The 20,231-nt window shown below is 47.5% G+C and overlaps 2 protein-coding genes across 2 annotated transcripts; one reads left to right on the forward strand and one right to left on the reverse strand.

The window, feature by feature from the left end:
* Positions 1-743: 743 nt before the first annotated feature.
* CIAPIN1 (cytokine induced apoptosis inhibitor 1) lies at positions 744-10,205 on the reverse strand. The gene is made up of 9 exons (XM_068955795.1): positions 10,079-10,205; positions 6,851-7,026; positions 6,414-6,566; positions 4,899-4,972; positions 4,321-4,489; positions 4,032-4,105; positions 3,583-3,698; positions 2,685-2,754; positions 744-2,051 (listed from the first exon to the last, which is right to left on the reverse strand). The coding sequence occupies exons 2-9, from the start codon at positions 7,005-7,007 to the stop codon at positions 1,941-1,943; spliced, it is 924 nt and encodes a 307-aa protein (XP_068811896.1). The 5' UTR covers positions 7,008-7,026; positions 10,079-10,205; the 3' UTR covers positions 744-1,940.
* Positions 10,122-19,957, forward strand: COQ9 (coenzyme Q9). Its single transcript, XM_068955794.1, has 9 exons — positions 10,122-10,236; positions 12,024-12,195; positions 12,822-12,957; positions 13,332-13,474; positions 13,762-13,846; positions 15,042-15,146; positions 17,196-17,351; positions 17,760-17,813; positions 19,739-19,957. The coding sequence occupies exons 1-9, from the start codon at positions 10,173-10,175 to the stop codon at positions 19,772-19,774; spliced, it is 951 nt and encodes a 316-aa protein (XP_068811895.1). The 5' UTR covers positions 10,122-10,172; the 3' UTR covers positions 19,775-19,957.
* The last annotated feature ends 274 nt before the right edge of the window (positions 19,958-20,231 follow it).

Below are 20,231 nucleotides of genomic sequence, written 5' to 3' on the forward strand. Positions count from 1 at the left end.
TCTCACCCATGAAAAGGTGACACCTGCCTTTCCAGCTATAGCTACGTTTCTCTTGACCACAGCAGAGATCCAATCTTCAGCTGCCAGCGACATTAAAAAAAGGTAATAAAAAAAAAGGACAAAGGTGCATGGAGGTTTTTACCCATTTTGTTCAATCACGAGATGGGAGCACTAACAGATTCATGGGACACTACGTTTATCATGAGATCAGTGTCTCCACGGGAATCATTAGTGCTGATAACAGAGCCAAGGATTCAGGAGCAGGATGAGGAAGGGGTTCCAGGAAAGCCATGCTCTTGCCGGGGGGTAGCCAACTAACAAGCACTTGGGAATTCACTGTAGCCTGCCAGTCCCTCGTGCTCACCTCCAGCTCCTAAGTCAGTACCAAGTACGACACAGCAGTGTCCAGTCCTTGATCCACACAGGGTACCTTCCACCCCTCGAGGTCTCCTGCATACTCATACCTCTCCCCGCAAAGTTTGTTCTCTTAACTATGAGAAAGCCTCTTTCTGAGATTATTATTGAATACAAAAAAGTGAATCTAGACATCTTGATTCTACTCTTTCTAATGGGTACCATGCATTCGAATCATGCTTTCAGTGGATCAATTTTTGTAAAATTCCAAGAGGTACCATATGACCCAACTCTTTAACAGTTCCAGAAATCACAAACAGACCCAAGCTCAGAGTAAATGAGTAGAGATTGAGTAAAAGGAGAGACGTACGTTTCGAATGCCACTAACATCAGTTTTAAAACAGATGCTTTATTATCGGTCACATTTATTTTAAGAACTGAGCCTCCCATCCCAACTCCCTGTATGAGTTTGTTGTGTAGCTCAGGCAGCATAGCGACAAGAAGTTACATTCTGTAGAGTGGCAGCTCCAAACAGAGCAATCCCCTTTTGAGACACTGGATTTGGGTTTCCCATCTTTCCTTCCCTGGATAGGGGAAAGCCTGGCACAGAACAAGGACAGCTCCTTCATCCTGCACCTGTGTGGATGCTTCACTAGCAGTAATTATGCAAATAAATAAAGAGCTGTCAGTATCTCATGGAGAGGAAGCAAATTGACCACAGATCATCCAGAAATTAAGTTATTGCTATGTTCTCACTTATTGGACACTGCAGGTAACTCACTTGGTAACCACTGAAAGAGGTGACAATCTCAGATTACCCTTGTGCTACCAGTTCATGCAGGATGGAAAGGTGTGAGGGAATAATGAAGGGATCCTGTTTAATCCACTCCCTGCCTTAAGGGCAAGAGGTTTCTCAATCTGAGTGAATCTTTTTTCATTTTGATGGAAATAGGGAGGGGGGAACCATTGGCAGGCTCCGAAAACACTTGGAAATTCATCACGCCTGCCAAACTTTGTGAAGGAGTTCCACGTACATCGCTAAGTGTACTTACTACTCCTGACTTCCAACAGGAGCTACTGAGCCACTTTCACATGGTAAGGAACTGCAGATTCAAATTTCCAAGAGAGCAGGAGCCTAATGTCACCTTGAGAGCTAAGCCAGAGCTGCTGATTCACCAGAGATAATTATGGCAAGGAGCGGTACGACATGGGCTAGGGGAAGTACCAACAAGGCTCCTGCCACGCACACATAAGTCAGCCTGACACTCAATTCCACTTCCCTCTCCTAGTGGGACATGCTGTGATGGACAGCATCTCAGTATCAAGTCAAGCCAGCTAAAACAGGGCGCAACATTAAGTCTAATATATACAAGACCACCTGCCATCAAAGATTATTAGATACCCCCAGGATGATTACATCTGATGAGCTCACAGCAGTGTCAGTGCCCACAGTGTCCCTCCCTATGAGGAGTATTGGCTGGAGAGCATGAATTTGAGAGGATGAAGAGGTCTGGAAGAAGCTCTGCATCTGAGACTGATGGAAAAGCAGAGGAGTCCTTTGCAGGACACTCAGAAATGTCTTTCTGTTAGGCATCATGCAGCTGGTTCTCTTTCAGAAGAATCTTCTCTCCAGGTTTGAATGCTGGCATCCCCAGGTAAGGGCAGCTGGCACAGCGGAAGGCATCCCCCAGGTAGCACTGGCAAGAGAAGAAAAAGCACTTTCTGTTCAGACAAAAACCAGGGGCAATTTTCAGTTCTCTCCCACTGCGATATGGTGTATCCAGCTAGAGAGATGATCCACTTTCAGTATGTCTCAGCACAGAAACCACTTCCCTTCTGCCTCCTCTCAACATATGCTTGGTGAGGTCAGTTAGCAGAGCTGTGGCAGGGCCCTGCACACACATAAAAGAAGCCAGTTTCCACCCCAGCCCCGCAGGAGGGCGGCATCACCGAGGCACTGCTGCATGCTGGGCTTCAGTAGCTCCCTAACCACCACCGATTCCCCCTGCGCTCCCACTTAAGGTGATCCTCAATGGGCAAATCACTGATTAGCATGCTAGTGGGGAGGTAAAGGTTCACTGTTCACTCCGACTCCTACACGGGTGGTGGTGTGCTGTAACAGAGAGCACAGCGTGATAAGGAGCCTGTGGGCACAGGACAGCAGGCTGTTTTAAAAGCCGAGACAAGCAGGACAAGGAGCTGTGCAAAGTCTGCATAGGCAGCGTTTGAAAACAGAAAGCCAGCTTAGGGAGCAGTCACTCAGGAGGATAGTTCCTAGACACAGATTGTGCAGTACAAACCACAGTGCAGAAATAAAAGTGATCATTTACATTTCCACAGGCAGATTTGGGTTGTGAGCTCTTCTTCTCCTGTTCCAGCTCTTCAGCCAGGCCACATGTGCTGCAGAAAATAAAGAAATCACCTGCATCTTTCTGCTTAAAGGTTACAGGTCACCAAAACCTGTTCCAGCCCTGCTCACACACAACAGGTAACAGCCCTCACTCTGTCACAGGACCCAGCTGATCCTGGGAATTTCACATTTTTCACTTTGTTCTATGACACCACGGTTTAAAAAACAAGTGCTGAAGTACATTCCTCTGGTTGAAACCGAGTGGGAAAATGACTCTAAAGTACTTGGTGATCTTTTTAAGCCTACATGGATTATTTCTACTGGAAATCTGAGAAAGAACCAGGATTTTAATGAAGGCTGTATAAACTGCACGGCCATCCTCTACCCCCAAGAAGACTGCTCATGATATCAGTGCAGTCATTTTCTAGCAGTTTCAGTGTAGCTAGCCTAAAGGTGAGGTGAAGATGCTTTTAGAATTGCCTTTCTGTACCCGGACTAACTTTTATCGTGAACTGCTTAATCAAAATCGTTTTCTTTTTTAGTTAAGTTTAGTGAATGTTTAGATTGGTATTGCTGAACCTCCACAACTCTTCAAATAAAGCAAGCCCTAAGGTGCTCAAAGGGCAACTAACATGCTGAACACTTTAAGAGTCAGGCAAAGGAACTTTACCTGGCCAACATTTCTACATTTAACACCTTAAAAATTCTTATTGTATTTGGACTTGCATTCAAATTGCTAAGACAAAAATATATACAAACAAAATGAATTATGCTTTGAAGAAAAGAAAGTGCCTACAATCTTTTTTAAAATGGTACAACTTTTAAGGGCTCAATGTTACATTTAAGAGATTCACCAATAGGCTAATCCCAACACTGACCAGTTTTTGCAGGCTTTCTTCTTGCCCATTTCTTTGCAAGATGGAGCTCTGAGGGATGATGGATCTGGCTTCTTCAAGTCCTCTGAATCCAACAGCTCATCTGAATCCAGAAGATCCTGGAAACAAACCATGGAAGACAAGATCCAGGAAAGGGACTTGCCAGTAGGCAATGACATTGCTCCATTACGTTCAAAGAAATGGTACTATCTGAATAGCATTAACTTTAAAGTGCTGCAGCCCTGCCCTCTTATCTGTGTCTCCTCTCCACACTCACTGCACCTCTGGGCACCCAAGATCTCATATAGTGGCCGAGAAATTTTGCCCCAGGGATGTTGTTCTACCTCTGAAGTTGTAAAGCTTGCCAAGTGGCAGGGCTGAAACTATTTAGAGTAGGAAAGAACAGAAGGGAGAGGGAACAACAGCAAAGCCTCACAAATAAATATAGGTACCATCTCTTCATCATTCATATCGTTGGCAGAGAGAGTCCACAGCTTAGCAGTAGCCGGGTCCACAGAGGGCTTCCCTGGAGCCAAAACAAAGAAAGAGATGGTTGCCACTCCAGCAATTGTCCCGTCTACCACCAATAAATGGAGTTCAAACAACTCTGGAAAGCCCCACTCTGTAAGTTTGCACTTCTTACTGTAGCACTCCCAACCCCAGAGCTGTCTCACTCCTTCAAGAGATGCTTGTCACTTGAGAGGCAGGCACTGCAGACATTCAGTACACATAAATCCTTACCTGAAGGACCAGGTTTCTTGGCAAAGGAAAGTTTAAGCTGACTTGAGGATCCCACTTCAAAGTTTGGTTTCCTGCCTTCTATCTGAACAATGAGAAGGTCATTGCCTTGGTAACCCAAATGCTCTCGGACCGCTTGGGCTTCCTCTGGGGTCAGAGGTTCCTTTTGCAGCTGCAACGCAAGATCTTGGGTTAACCTCATGCAGAACCATGTTATTTCAGTGCCCGGTCCAGAATTGCTATGAACATACATCATTGGCTGTGTCTGGCTCCCTTTGGCTCTGGCTGCTCATCCCCCAGAACAGAGGATAGGTGAGTCTCAGCCGCAGTGTATCAGAAAGAGCTGTTCAGCATGATGCCAGACAGCAGTCATGATAAGAGATAAGTTCCCTTTTATTTTCAACCCTAAAGAAAAACATCACCTTTGCAGTAAGTTTTTTTGGCAGGCAGTGTCTATGCATATTCAGAGCAAACCTGGGTGGCTAAAGAGCTAATACATAGCAAGTCTTTCAGAAATCCCTAATCTACCTTTCAAGATAACAGCATGAGGGAATTTCTTGATGCAGTTAGTACACACATACCTCCTTCACTTCCACCAGCCCAGAGAGAGTCAGAGCTGTGGGAAGTTTGGCTGCTGTCTTGATTTTGCTGTTTCCTGGAAGACAGAAAAGCAGGAGGTAAGAGGAGGGAAGAGTAAGAATAGAGGTCATTGAGAAACAGATGTGGTGCTTGAAACACGGAAGAGCAAGAAGCTTTGTAAGTAAGCACCCAAGCCAAACCTTTGGTTTAAAATGGGCCCTCTCCAGTTCATAGAGAATCAGAACAGAGAGTCAGCAGCTTGTTCATTAGAATAATGACCTGAGGTTACAGAGCTGGTTCTAGCTCTGCAGCTGTTCTATATATGCTGAAACCTTCCTGAACCCAATGAATGCCCATAAAAAAAAAAGGAAAGAAAGAAAACCTCCCTCCCAAAAAACATTTTCACATATTAAAGTGAATAACTCATGAAGTTTTCAAAACATGGACTCCTACATGAACGTTATATTCAGAAACATAATATTCAAGAGCTCATTCCAGTAGGCAAAAGTTACTAATCACTATTTAATCATAAACTCATTATAGGCCTCTTTCCTTGGGCACGGAATAGCACTGAACAAAATCCACCCACCTTCTCGCACTAGTCCCACTTGCATTTTATTCCAAGTCCACCAAATTCCTGCCTGTCAGATATGACTTTGGAAACAAGAAATCCCATCTACTCTAGACTTTCCAAGTTCTTTCCCGTGTCCCAGAAATGTTCCCCTGTAAGGGGAACAGCACTGCAGAGCCACTACCAGTTCCAATACATTGGCAGATCCTCCTAACTTCAAGGAGGAGTTTTCTGCTGCCAGTTAATCCACCATTTTCAGCACTGTAGATTATGCCAACAAAAAACATAGTCAGCACGGATGCTTCTATTCTTATCAGGTAGGGAATTATTTCCTCCTTCCAGCCTGAACCAACTCACTATGCTAGCAAGGTTTGAATGTAGGTCACGCTTAAGGCAGAGAAATAATCTTGTATCCACCTCCTCGTGTATTCCTCCAGCTGTCCCATGCAACACCTGCAGGTGCTCTGGCTTCATTCTTAAGACTTAATCCAAATATTTCTACCTTTTCTAAATAACAGATTCTCAGCTGACTTCTGGGACAGTCTCTCTCAGCATTTCTTGCTAACTTGTTACATCTAAAGGCACAGTACTTTTCTCAGGACATCTATTTTCAAAATCAGTTCAGAAGCTCTTCAAAAATGCAACGCCTGTAGCAATATTTAACTCTACAAAATCTCGTAGAAGACCAATGTCCGTTGAACTTTTCTATGTGTTTAGGAACAAGCCTATTCTGCATTTTTGATAGAAGGAAAATCCCTGTAGGCATCTCTGATGGCTACCAACTTAAACACAGGATAAAAACTTCGCTATTCGGGTTAGTGTGTGAGGAGAATGAAAGTCTTTACTTTGAATGTCAGTCAGTGTTCCTGCCCCTTTCATTTCAGCCTAATCCGCACAAGGATTTCTTTGGTTGGCTTGAAAGCAAAACTAGTGCAGATTCTCTCACCTGATTCTGTAACCACCAGTTCTTTCAGGAGGACACGGCCCCCTGGCTTAAGTATCCGAGCTATTTCTGCCAATACATCTGCACTGTGCTGCACTGTACTACCTGGCACCATGCCAGAGAGAATTACATCGAAACTGGACTCCCCATGAGCCGCTGAAAAGAAAGAGAGATGAAGACGTAAGGTGATACAATTTTATATACATACACACACACACTCTTGCTTAATATATCAGTCTCACCCTCTTTCCACATCTCTTATGCTTGCGTACAACAGCAAAAGCACGACCAGGGTGAATTACCTTCTTTGCTGTGTTGCCAGAGGTAAGAGCTAGTTTCTGGTATCATTATTCTGAATGCCCATCCAGAAACCAGGGCAGCTCATAGAATGAAACTACCTTCTCCTTTTAGAGTAGTGAAAAAAATAAGATCATTCTTACACTGAGACAGTTGGTGAATGTTTTCCACAGCCACACGAATATCAGCTCCCACCAGCGCTTGAATCTTATCCACCAAATCCTTCAGTGCCTCAACTGGCGAGGAGGCGTCCCAGACGATGGCAACACGCTGGCCAGGTGCGATTCCGTACTCCCCCATTTCTGCAGCAGCACCAAACCTGACAGGGACAGACGGGAGAATGGGTGGTGAGGAAGAGATGGACAGGAATGAGACGGACAAGGCGATTAAGGGACTGGAGCACCTCTTACATGAGGAGAGGCTGAGAGAGCTGGGACTGTTCAAGCTGGAGAAGGCTCTGGGGGAATCTTATCAAAGTGTATAAATACCTGATGGGAGGATGGCAAGAGATGTCGCCACCCTTGGAGATATTCAAAACTCAACCGGATGCAGTCCTGGATAACCTGCTCTAGATGACCCTGCTTGAGCAGGGAGTTGGACCAGATGCTCTCCAGAGGTCCCTCCCAATGCTAACTATTCTGGGATTCCGTGAAGAAGGCTAAGAAAACCAGAAAACCTCCAAGGAGCGTGAATTAATCCACAGAGCACTGTCTTCTTGTAATAAATGGGATTATTTTCAGAAGACAGGCAGCACAGAGTCCCCACAAGCTGAGAGTTAATGCAGCATTAAGAAATGTCTACAGTTAAGAGCATAACTGAGTTTCTCTCTAGTTAGGAGGTCTGTTTCTTAGGGAGACTGCAAGCCTTGTTAAAAAAAAAAAAAAAAAAAGATCTTGCCTACTTTCCTTAAAGATTTGAATAAAGACTTATACAGAGATTTCTAGAATTCCAGACTAGTGACAACTATTTGACGTTAAACACTAGCTTGTCACTTCTGCTCTGAACATGACCTAGTGGGTGTACGTTTCCACTGTACATGAGAATAAGTGACATGTGACAGCCTTGAGAAACCTGTCTCTGCACCAGCATTTTAATAAATATCATATTTCTGATGGAGTCCAAAGAAAACGTGCATTACAAAGGTATCACTTATACAGCTCATCATATGGTCACCTGTACTTAGAGAAGCACAGACTACTGAAACAAAAAGTCCCCTGTACACATAAGTGCAGACTACTGAAACAAATTACCTAGCCTCTTTCACTTCACTCATCCAGTCCAATCTACTTCCTTTGTAATTTAACACAACCATGGGGAACAGAGAGCACTGTGGAACATGCTAGTTGCACATTGTTTCTTCTGATCAGATGCAAGCTACATGCTCGCTTTGGCAGAGCCAGTTATATGCAAAGTCATTACCAGAAATCAGATCAACACTGGGCATCGTGGATATCTACCAGAATCACTGGGCATTCTGGAGTGCCATAGTTGAGCCTTCCCCTTGCAGTATCAATTTGCATCCTTTCAAGGCAGCCTCACAAATAAGACATCCCAGGAGGTCTCAAACATAATGCCAGCACAGTATAAGGAGAGTGATTTCAGTCAGAGCCCAAGCTATATAAACAATGATACCAGTCTGCATGCACCCCTTGAAACATACTCGAAAGAAACTGGGAAGCTACTGGAATCCTCAAAGACATGATGTTACAGCGTGTCTTCAGTTAGCGTAACGGCTAAGAACGACTGTCAGACACACACAAGTTAAGCTCTCCATGTGGCCATGGGGGAATACTTTTGGCCCCATAGCTTCCAGTAGTAGGAGGAGCTTATTTAAAATGCAAGGTTATGTGTAGCAGCCTACACTGTCTTCATTCTTTTAAACATCTCCAGCTTTAGAATACAAAGACCTGGCTTGCTAAGCCATCACAATGTTTGGCTGTGTCATCATGGATAAGATGAGCACTAACTTTCTTCTGTCACAAGCAAGGAGGATTCTTGCCAGTTACAATTAGGTTCCTTAGTGCCACATCAGGGAGGTGGCTGGAGGACTGAGCAGACAGTATGCTGGGGGAAGGGGGGTCCTTATCTTAATTTCACATACATTTAACAGCCCTTGAGGCTCAGGACTGTTACTCTCCAAAACAGGGTGAGGAAAGAGTTTTAAACAATAACGAAGGTTTCCAGCTTTGATAGCTTAACAAATCTTCTGTTCTCCAAGATACCCCGTACATCAAAAGTGCAAACTGAAGTGTTCAGAGAGCTCAGTGTCTCATGGTGCAAACCAAGAAGCTTCTGGTGATCTAAGACTCAGTTCAGTGTGGCAGGCAACAACTAAACTGGATCTATGGTTACTGAATGTTTTAAATACATTCCCTCATGCAGAAAGGGAAGACTAAACCTCTAAGCCACGGAGCAAGTAACAGTTTGTAGGCTTTTGGAATTAGCTACATGCAGGAATTTCACAGCTGGGATGAAAAGCAAGTATTTGAATGAATGGTAATAAAAACTAGTTTCTCAAGGAAAACAGGAAATATTCCAGTTTATTTGAGAAGAGACATGTTCAGCAGATAAGTCACGAGGTTTCATTTCTTGCTGGCCTGACAAGCAGCTAACAGGCCTGGGAGTTGCACAATGATGTGACGAACATCATCAAGGTTATTTCTTTGACTTCAGCCACAGCAGCTACGCGGTCATGAGAAGCCTTGGGGCCTCTCAAGCGCGAAGGGCTTCCCCCCCAGCCCAGCTCTCTCAACCGCTGCTTCAGACAAAGGCCTAGAGCCTTTGATCTCGGGCTACCTGTCCTTCCCAGCACAACGCTGACGGCAGAGTAAAGCTGCAGAGGCAGAGTAAAGCTGCTGGGAGAGGCAGGGAGCTTTCTTTTGAAGCTGTAACTCTCTCTTTGAAGGTGAAACGCGCCGTGCTCCCGAGCAAGGAACCTCGGCAGGTTTCACCACGTCGGGGCGGTCGCCCCGGGGAGCCCGCCGCCCCCGCGCCTCCCTATAGCGAAAAGGGAGGCGCCGGGCTGACTGACACATTAACCCTCCGGCAGGGGTTAAAACGCGCCGGGGAGGCCGAAGAAGGCGGCGGGGTTGGCGGGGTTGTTTTGAGAGGAAAGTGCCAAGAAAGCCCCTTTCCCCGCGCCCCCCCCCGCCCCCGGCAGCAGCCGCCCGGGGCGACGCCTGAGGCGAGGCCTCGGGGGGGCGTTTCTAAGGGGACAAGGCAGACTATCGGCCAACGAAGGGGACGCACCGCAACCCTTCCCGGGGGAAAGGCAGGGGTGGCTCCAGGGGGTCGGGCGGCGCCGCTGCGGAGAGGCGCCCCCCCCCCCCCGGCCCGGCCCGGCCCGGCCGCCCCCCCGCGGCCCCGCTCACCTCAGCGACGCGCGCGGCTCCGCTCGGCTCCGTCTGACGCCGTCACCCCGCGGCCCGCCCCCCGCAACGTCATCGCCCTCTGCCCGCTTCCAAGATGGCGGCGGCGGCGGCGGGCAGCCTGCGGCGCGCGGGCTGGCGGCTGTGGCGCGGCCGCCCGGGTGAGGGGGGCGGGGGGGCCGGGGCGGGGTGGGGGGGGGGGACGCGCGCGTGCCTGGGCGCGCGGGGCGGGGCGGGGCGGGGCGGGGCGGGGGGAGGGGAAGGTGAGGTGAAGGGCAGCGGCGGGGCCGCCGGCAGGGGGCGCCAGGGCCCGACGGGGCTTCCCGCCCGCGGCGCAGGGGCGGCCCCCCGCGGGGCTCGGGCGGGGCGGGCCGGGCCGAGCCCCTCGGGGCGGGGCGGGGCGGGGCGGAGCGGGCCGCCCGGGGCTGCCATGGCGCCTCGGCCGGGTGCGGGCCGCGTGGGGCTGCCGCTCGACGCCAAGGCGGGCGGGCGGCGTCGCCGCGCTGAGGTGGCTCGGCCCCGGCCCCGGCCCCGGCCCCGGCCCCGGCCGCGCTGGCGAGGCGCTGGCCGCCTGGCGCGGCAAAGGACAGCAGCAGGCTGCGGGCCTCGGCCCGGGAGCCGGTCGCGACTCTGTGTTGGCGTCCGTGCGGGCAGCCAGGACGCCCTGCCTCGTGGTCGGTTGCTGCTGCACGAGGGGCTGCAGCTCGCGCGTGGCCCTTCAGTGGTTGCGAAGCTTGGAGGCAAGTGACCTCGCTGATAAAGGTTCCTTCGGGTGAAGGGTACCACATAGGTCTGCTTTTAAAACACGCTAGCTGTTAGGGTTAAGACGTGAAGAAACTCGTTTTTGATGCTCAGCAGATCGGCCTGTTAAACCTTTCTGCGCGCTGGGTAAAGCTCTCTTGTACTGTATACGTGATCTTTCCCTGGAGGATGAACTCGCAGGATCTCTGACCTGGGCCGCACGCTCCGGCCAGCAAAAATCACTCCTCCCCCCCCCCCCGATGAAGAGCAATTGGACCGGTGGCCGTGAGAAAAGTCACTGATCTGCATATAAATGTTATGTGACAATTTAGCTAGTTTTCAGCCGCGTGCAAGTTTAATCTTGTCCTAGTCTAGTTCCCGCTCTGGCACTTACATAACAAGCCGTGCACGCTCCTTCAGCTGCGTACAGCCTGACACGGCTCTCAGAATAGCTAGCAAAGGAATTCAGTAAAACAGCTGCCCAGCTTATTTGTTCTTTTTTCATCACTGTGTGACATTTACCAGAAAACTGAAGTAAGAGATTGGTTTCCTTTGAGTTTGCAAAGGAAAATGAGTGGGTTTTCAGGAAAGCCAGGAGTTAGAGTTGGGTGGGTTTTTTTTTTAAGAGCAGGTCACATCTGTCCCTTTAAAATACATGCAACCCAAGCTTATTAAAAACAAAACCTCGAAGCAGTTAAATTAAAAATTCTCATAGAATAGCTATAATTGAAAGATGCGTTGTCTTTGAGTCATCTTAGAAATAAACCCAGTGATCAGCATGTTGTATCTGTTAAGATTGCTATCTCTTCTGAGTGTTGGGACTTATGCCTTGTCCCATGCTCAGTGGTCAACACCTCCCTCTAACTCATCTCTTGCACTGTGGACCAAAAAGGAGAGAAGGCATGCTGTGCAGGACTCCGACGAATGTTTGTTTGCCTGGTTTCCGGTGCAAGATTATGAAACTCCTTTCTGTGGAATAAGTGCTATCTGCAGCGTGCTCTTTCTCACAAAATATTTTCCCTTTATTTTCATCAAGTAAATGTAATCCTCAGCTGAGAGGGGTTTTTCTCTGAAGTAGAAAAATACTGTCTCCCTCCACAATTTGCTGGGTCTTTCAGCAGTGTTTGCCACAGTTCTCTTCACGTTATGTTCCCGTGCCTTTCTCTTGTTTGAAGGAGACAGCTGACTCTCTTGGTTTCCATTTCAGTGGTCAGGTGTCAGCTCTACCCACCCCAGCGTGCCTTCCATGCCTCAGCTGCGCTGAGGAGAGCCTCAGATGAGCACAAGAAGGAGCCATCAGCATCTTCCTCTCAGCAGCAGTTTGATTCACATCCTTCAGATCGCCAGCCTGAACAGGAACATCAGGGCCCTCGCCCCAGGTAATTTACCTAGCTATTTCTAGTGCTGTCCTGTTGACTGTGGGATTGGAAGGCCTTGCTATGCTGAAACTCGCATCTGCTCAAAGACAGCGAGATCTAGAGTTATCCCGGAGCGTCAGACTTCAGCAGCTGGAGATCTGATTTGCTCTGACAGTGCAAATTCCGCTGGCCGTCGCAGAGTGAAGATCGAACTTGCTGTCAAGAAGGAACCTCTGTAGTCTGCAAAGCACAAGCCTTCGCTTCTGATTTTTTTTTTCTGTAAATTTACAGTTACGTTGTCCATAAACATAAAGCCTCTGTTGGAAACGCTTGTAGTTAGTGTAGAGTTAGTTAGTTAGTTTGTTTGTTTGTTTTAAAGGAGGGTCATATCTGAGCCTGATCAGTCTCCAGATAACCATCTCGATTGAGACCTCCCTTATTTCTCTCTTTTCCCTCATGACAAAGGTTGATTAAGAATCCTTTTTCCAGAATGGCAAGGATTTTAGAGGAAGAGGTGGGATTTTGTACTAAATGAGCAGATCTTGAGGTGTGTCTGCACACAGTGGTGGCAGTGAATGAACGCTAGAGTCCAGGTTGCTGATGTTTGATAGTGACGTTCCCCTCACTGTAACAATACCTTCTCATAGTTACACTGGCCAGGGCGGCCAGGAGTCTGAGGACTATGAGAGCGAGGAGCAGCTGCAGCATCGAATCCTCACAGCAGCGCTGGAGTTTGTGCCTGAACATGGCTGGACTGCAGAAGCCATTGCAGAGGGAGCCAAGGTATGTGGGGAGAGAAGCAAAGAACCAGTTGAAAACTGGATGGAGCTGAAGTTCAAAGACAACTAGGCCTGCATGCTTCCCCCACATACTCTTGGGCAACGCACCCTAGTCAGGGTGGTTATTGCCAGCAAATGATACTGGGCAGAAACAAATCCCAGCTACTACCAGATAGCACTGTCAAAGTTAAACTAAGGCACAACATACAGTAGTGATCCTAAAGAGAGGAATAGACGTACAGGAAGAGCTTCTTGATGCAGTATTGTTTTATTTAAAATCACATGAAATCATATACAAAATAAATACAAAATTTTTCCTAGCAGGATCCTGCTTAGTAATGTATGACCTGGTCTATCCTTCTCTCTTCTTCCCTGCAGACCCTGGGTCTCTCTGTTGCTGCAGCAGGGATGTTTCACAATGATGGCAGTGAACTGATCCTGCACTTTGTGTCTCAGTGCAACACCAAGCTCTCCGAGCTGCTGGAGCAGGAACAAAAACTAGTGCAGCTGGGCGAAACAGAGTGAGTACTGGGCATAAAAACATGCCTTCCTTGGCACGCAAGCGTTAGGTATTGGATAGACAGAGGGGTTATCCTAGACAGATACTTTCAGTAAAAGTGTAACTTATCCAAATAAGCCCACCTTCTCTGACAGAGTTGGCCCAGAGGTAGGAAGGACACGTAAGTTTGTACCTCTTTTGCTGATGCAGGACAGAGGGACAGAGGTTGTTGGGTTATTATTTTTTTTTCAAGTTCAGATTTAAGTTTAACCTAGATGTTCTTCATATTTGTATTTTTTCCTCTTCCAGAAAGAAGACTACAGATCAATTCCTGAGAGATGCTGTGGAAGCCAGACTAAGGATGCTGATTCCGTATATTGAGAAGTGGCCCCAGGTATAAAATGAATATAAGGATTGTTTTTCTTGTACGCATTTCAAACATCCTGTGGCCTTTAACACAGTCTCTCCACCAGACTAGTTCAAGGCTGTAAATGAAATCCTCAACAGGTGTTTCAAAGGATTTGTAGCTTTCAAGAGGAGAGCACCCTTGGAAGGAGGCAATTAAAGGTGTCTTTAGAACAACACTATTTCTTGCAATTCCAGAAAGGCAATCCTCTCCATTGTTCACTCCACCCATCTGGGATCCCCAGGGGATAAGCTGTGTCTCCGCTGAGTTGTACTTGCAGCGTCCCTGCAAGTTAGGCTCCTTGCAGCACTGTTGCAGCTGCGCTGGCATCACCTGAAACTTGGAAAGGCAGAACTACTGCTTTGTTGCAAGAAACTGCCCTGCCTAGCGTGTGAATGAGGAACGCTTGACAATCTGAGGAGGGTAGCTCTATAAACTGAGAGGTGTTTTTGCTCCAAAATTCGGATTTAACTCTCAAGCCATTCTTCCCAGGGTCAGAAGGGGATTGTGCCATAGTGAAAAATAAAGAGTTTCCATTGGGCAAAGAGGTTGCTACAAAGTTAACCTTTGTTGGCCAATTTAACCCTTGCTGGTCTCTGGACCACTGAATCCAGCGCTCCCTGGGCAGAGAGAAGACTGGATTCAGGTCTTTGCTAGCATAACTTGTCTTGTCAAGGATGTGGTTGGTTTGTGACTCTTCCTGGCTTATATGTTACTACATTCTTGAGAGGCTACAAGATCTCAGTAGGGCCATCATGGCTACGTTTATTCTGCCCTTGGTAGCTGGGTTTGAGTCCACATTCGAATTCAGAGAACCAAGGGATTTGACGCCCTGCCTGTAGGGACACAGCACAAGTGTGAGTCAGCTCAGCCTGTACTGAGTTTCCATGCCTGGAGAGGCAGCTCAGGAGAGCCAAAACACTGGCATCAGAGCTGAGCAGAGAACTCGGGCTCCAGTACATGCCAAGCTGTGAGCTCAGCTGCCACACTGTACATTCCTCACAAGTCTCACTTCTCGGAAAGACCAGTGCCAGTTGGATGGAGCTTGGAGGACTTGCCATGGGAGATGCAGGCAAGTCAATTGCTGTAGGGAAAAGATACCAGAGCAAAGAAATGTTGATTTGTTTGATGCTATGTCCTTCTCTCTTTGACTCTTCCGTTTATCTGTGTATGTCCTTCTCAGGCTCTGAGCATCCTGCTGCTCCCACATAACATCCCTTCCAGCCTCAACCTCCTCACCAGCATGATTGATGATATATGGCACTACGCTGGAGACCAGTCCACGGATGTAAGTCTTTGTGATAGGCTGGTTAGGGCTCTGCGCTTCAGCAAAATGAAGGATTGCAATAGGCATTGACCTGTGTCTCTCTTGCAACAATCCGTTTGTTGAATGGGGAAGACATTTTCTGAAGCACCTAAGGGGCTTCAGAAGCTATATTCTAATTTCCAAAGAGACTTAGGAGCCAATGAGACTCACTTTTTAGGCAAATCAAAGGGACCTACTTTCCTAGATTTATTTGTAAGCATTTTTTTTTTTTAGAACCCAGACAAAATTGCTGAAATTTTGAACTAGTGACTAAAAGTTGATCCAATATTCAATTAGCAAGAAATATATCTCTATTGAAGCAGCTGTCTTTTCCACCAGCAATAGTATTCCCTGATTTTACTTGAAAAGCTTTAAAGAATCTACCTAAAAATACCAATAGCTTATTAAAGCTTTCATCTTTCTGGCAGGAAATAAAAGAAAATTATAACCTTAATTAAAGCAATTAATAAATTATTTTAATTCCTAGAGATGTAGGGAGAGATGGGAAAAACTAAAGGAACTATTTTAACAAACTACTTTAATAAACTTCTTTTATGTAAGCATAAAAGAGAAGCTACTGCAGTGAAAAATAAATAAGATGAGGGAAAAATTAAAGGAATAAACCAGAAAAGAACTGAAAGGTTGTGATTGCATCAGGAACTGCAAGTCCCATATGGGTTATGAAAGTCACAGTGACACATCAGAGTCAGTGCCTGCACTGAGCTGTTCCTGAAGTCCCCTCACTGACTCAAGCAACAGAAGAGGTTCTTAAGCTTTTTTTTTTTCTAATCTTTTATTTATACCTTCTGATTGATATGCAGGAGTTTTCTTGGTGAGCTGCAATACTGATCACACTCCCCCTTTTCCCAGTAAAAGAGTTTAATGTCACTTGCAGTAGAGCCCTCTTCAGAAAGCCAGGAGCTGTGTAGAGTATATACCCTTGCCTCAGGGACCCCTTCATGTGCTTTTCAGAGCAGGAGGAGAATCAGCACAAAGAATTCAGTCTCCGTGTCTCTCAGAGAGATCCAGCTGCGGATGGCAACATGAGGGAACAAAGTTTGCAGGTCGTGGTGCAAAGAGTAGAGCTTTCAATCAAACAGTTGTTTTCAAAATCCAGACCAGTGTTTTCATTTGTCCAGCGCTTTTTAGTCATGAATGGAACAGCCAGTATTTTTAAAAGGTACCTGAATTGTTTAACCACCTTAATAGCAGCAAATTAAGTTGAAGACCCATTTTTCTAAAAATGTATATTTTTTTGTCTGCCAGTGATTCAAGTGCAGCTGGAAAAACTGAAGAGAGTTTCTGGGCTCTTTGTGCATCTTTGCATTGCTGTAACCTATTGTTGTAATGCATCTTACAGCATTGCTGTCAGCAGTATACCGATGCATTTAGAGGCTCAGCAGGCAATACTGGTATTTCAATGACAGGATTTGGGAAAGGTGTATCTCTCTGTGATGTCTTGTTCAGTTCTGTCATCTGTTTATTCCCTTTCTACGTGCTTGTATTTGGTGCAAACTACAACTGAAGTTCAATATTAAATATAGATTTTTTTCCTACTAGATTAGATCTAGAATTGTAACTTTGTATTTCCTGATAAGAGTCTTTTGAGGCAAAGATGAGCTCTTGCTCAACACAGCTAGTAGCTGGGCAAGGGAGAATTCCTTTCTGTATGCTGCAGGGGCCTGCTTGCGATCAGAAGCAGGTGGTGGTGATTTTCACTATTTTGTTCAGCAGTTTTCTACAAGTACTTGTGACCTCTGTCTGGTGCCACAGGAGCAGCTGTGCTGTCAGATGTCACTGTTGGATGGTGGCCCACTGCATCATAGAGACAAGTTACACAGTTAAAGTCAGGAATGGATGTGCAGTCCGAGGGCTCTGTTCGCTAAGCAGTTTCTTTCAGCCAGGGCTGCCCAGTTGCTAATGACAGAGGTGTTATCCTTTTTTACTTTGTTGTTCTCAGGTCTGCTTTTGTGGACTGCATCCTTACAGGATCCAGGTCAATTCTCTCTCTCTCAATTCATGCCCTTGCAGTTTAACTGGTACACTCGTCGGGCTGTGCTCACTGGCATCTACAACACCACAGAACTGGTGATGATGCAGGACTCATCCCCTGACTTTGAAGAGACTTGGCGCTTCCTGGAGAACAGGGTAGCTGATGCTATGAACATGGGCAATACAGCTAAGCAGGTAATGTTACTGGCAAGGTCTACGTGCATTCTTCCCCTCTCCCATAATATATGTGCAGACAGACCTGGCTTTTCGATCATGCATCACATGCCTGCTTGGAAACCACCTTGTACCTGCATACTTGCAGGGGATTGCATAAATGCTGTCAGTTCAGCACCAATAAATGCTTATGTATTGTCTAATAACATGACATGTAGGCACCGGTCTATATCATACTGGCCCCTTTAAGTAGGAGACATGTATGTTCCCAGGAAATCCCTTTTTTGTTTCTTATCTCTGGCTATTATTAATGTGCAGTGCTTGGCTTTTATCAGCACATTGCTGTAGCAAATCTATGTTTGTTACATCTTTGTATTTGGTGTAACTGCAGAAGAAGGCTAGAGGTCATGTTCCCCTCATGTCTCCTAGGTACAGTCAACCGGAGAAGCTCTTGTCCAGGGATTGATGGGAGCTGCAGTTACTGTAAGTAATGCTGAAACCAGCAAGGCTTTAAGGGCAAAATTGTTTCTGTTCCCTTCCACGCTTAATGTCAGCATGTTCTTCCTCCCAAATCTAGAGGACAGCAAGAAAGAGATTTCTCTTTTGTAACTTCACTGCGTGTAAGGATGACTCTCTGTGTAGTTGGGAATCAGTTTGCTATTCTGTGGTGAAAGCACTTGTAATACAGCGCAAAAATAAAGCTGCAGCTGCAGGATGAGTGATTGGGACGAGAGACAGGAGATCAGAATAAAGATACACAACTGTTCTCCATGTCTTGTAGCGCAATCTCTTCCTCTGCCAGTCACTGCATTGGAGATCTTGACAGGAGATCTGTGTGCCTGTGGCTACACAAGAGGTGACGCTTTTCCCTAAGCCACAGCAGGATTACTTCCTCAATCTGCATTCTGCGAAAAGACTGCTTGGGTTGGCACTGCTTGCCTGAAATGCAAATGGAAGCTCCTGCCGCCTCTGGGGAGCTCATTGTCCGTGTTAGGGTGTCTGCCAGTGTTTTTGGCCAAAATGCTACCTGGCAGACAATCATGATTGTGACCTGCCTCTAGAAGTTGCTTTCGTGGTTTCAGCTGGTTGCAATATCCTTCCAAGAATTCATTCCATTCTTGGTAGCATCCCAGGCTGCTGTGTTCCCATGCAAAGGTAGCTGTATTTTTCTGTAGGACATGAAGTAATCCCTTGTGTACTTAAGAATGATTTTTAAAGAGCTTCAAGGCCCACTGTGATGATTTATTTGGACGCTTCCCATTGTGTATAGCAGCAAAGTTATTTCCTTTTTGCCAGTAATAGGTTTTCTTTGTGCTTACAAATACAGGAAAGATCCTGAAACATAAATTAGAAATCACTTCTACTGTATGATGCAGTTCTCAAGGATCTCTCCCACCTCCTTCCACCTGCAGCTATGGTGGAATCCCTTCACGTTCTTAGTGCTTCTCAGCTTCTCTCTGCATTCACACCCATAGTGTTTCTCCCGATACTTGCCAAAAGCGCTACAGGATCCTCTACCAAAGAAATTTAGATGCAACTTGTTAGTATTCACCGTACGTCAATAAGATGCTCTACTATGAATTGCATCTGTGCAGTTGGTGTCACATTGTTGGAGGTTTAGTCTTTCTGAGCATTCTTCCGAAGGGAAACAGGTAGCAGCCAGCTGGTAGTGCAAAAGTATCAGTGTGTTAACTCTGAGGAGGAACCAGTATAGGTCTCCCAAGTCCAAAGCTGCAACCACTGGGCAGGTGTACTGAGCTCTCCAAGTTCATTCGAAACAGATAGACAAGGTTACTGTCAGTGCAGTCACACAGATCAAAACAAGCTGACGCCCACTAGCCTTGAAAGTAAGAGAGGGCTCTCATAGCGCTCAGGGATACTTAGGGCTGTTCCCCTGAGTGGAGCTAGAGCAATGTTTCTCCAACCTGTTTTCATTAACCCTCTTTTGAGCATAAATCCCACCTTTTATCATCCTGTCTTAACTTTGAAACTCACAAGCAAATACAGCCACTCTTAACATCACTTCAGCTGCATCCTCTGAAATATAAGATGTGCTACACGATGGTATTGAAAGCAACAGAGGCCCCAGTAGAGCGAAAGGCAACGCGTGTGCCTTACTGGCTGGAGAGCGTGGCCCAGGTACCCAGAGGCACAACTTTCCACCTTGCAGATTGAAAAGTGCTGCTCATCCTTGCAGGCTGGGGGGCTGGGCTGAGTTCAGAGCTCAGCTGTGAAAGGGGCGCGCGGTATCATGTGGGAGTTGCTTTCGTCGGGGGTGGCGGACCCCTTCCCTTGAGTGTTAAAGATTCACAGCTGCCTGGGACAAAAGAGCTGCACAGCACTTTTGCAAGAGCCATTAATAACGCTCAACCTTTTAATTTCCTTCCCGTTCTCCACGTATCCAACAGATAAAGAACCTGGCCGGGCTGAACCAGCGTCGGTGAGGAGGGAGCCGCGTGCGGGGCAGGAGCCCGGCCGTCGCCCGCCGCTGCGCTTGCCTCGCTGCCGGCGTCCCGCGGGCGCCGTCCCCGCCCTCCTCGGCTCTCGGGGACTTGCCGTCGCGGCGGCCCGCGCCCCTCCCCAGTCCGGACCCCGAGCAGCAATAAACCCGAGCCTGCGGCGCCGTGGCGGCGGTGTGTGACTGAGCGGCCCCGACGGGCGGGTCGGGGCGGGCCGGGTCCTCGGCGGGGGCAGTGTGTGACCGAGGGGCCCGACGGTCGGGCCGGGTCCTCGGCGGGGGCGGGGCGTGACCGAGGGGCCGGACGGGCGGGTCGGGTCGGGCCGGGTCCTCGGCGGGGGCGGGGCGTGACCGAGGGCCCGACGGGCGGGGCGGGGCGGGCCGGGTCCTCGGCGGGGGGCGGGGCGTGACCGAGCGGCCCGGGCGGGGCGGGGCGGGGCGGG

Source organism: Struthio camelus, chromosome 10 (genome assembly GCF_040807025.1).
Source record: "Struthio camelus isolate bStrCam1 chromosome 10, bStrCam1.hap1, whole genome shotgun sequence".
Taxonomy (NCBI): domain Eukaryota; kingdom Metazoa; phylum Chordata; class Aves; order Struthioniformes; family Struthionidae; genus Struthio; species Struthio camelus.

Coding starts and splice junctions, on each gene's coding strand:
- CIAPIN1 (XM_068955795.1), bottom strand. CDS start 7,007: ATGGGGGAGTACGGAATCGCACCTGGCCAGCGTGTTGCCATCGTCTGG. Junction 3,699..4,031: donor ATATGAATGATGAAGAGATG/GTACCTATATTT, acceptor GTTTGTTTCCAG/GATCTTCTGGATTCAGATGA. Junction 2,052..2,684: donor CCAAATCTGCCTGTGGAAAT/GTAAATGATCAC, acceptor TTCTCTTGCCAG/TGCTACCTGGGGGATGCCTT.
- COQ9 (XM_068955794.1), top strand. CDS start 10,173: ATGGCGGCGGCGGCGGCGGGCAGCCTGCGGCGCGCGGGCTGGCGGCTG. Junction 12,958..13,331: donor CCATTGCAGAGGGAGCCAAG/GTATGTGGGGAG, acceptor TCTTCCCTGCAG/ACCCTGGGTCTCTCTGTTGC. Junction 17,352..17,759: donor TGGGCAATACAGCTAAGCAG/GTAATGTTACTG, acceptor CATGTCTCCTAG/GTACAGTCAACCGGAGAAGC.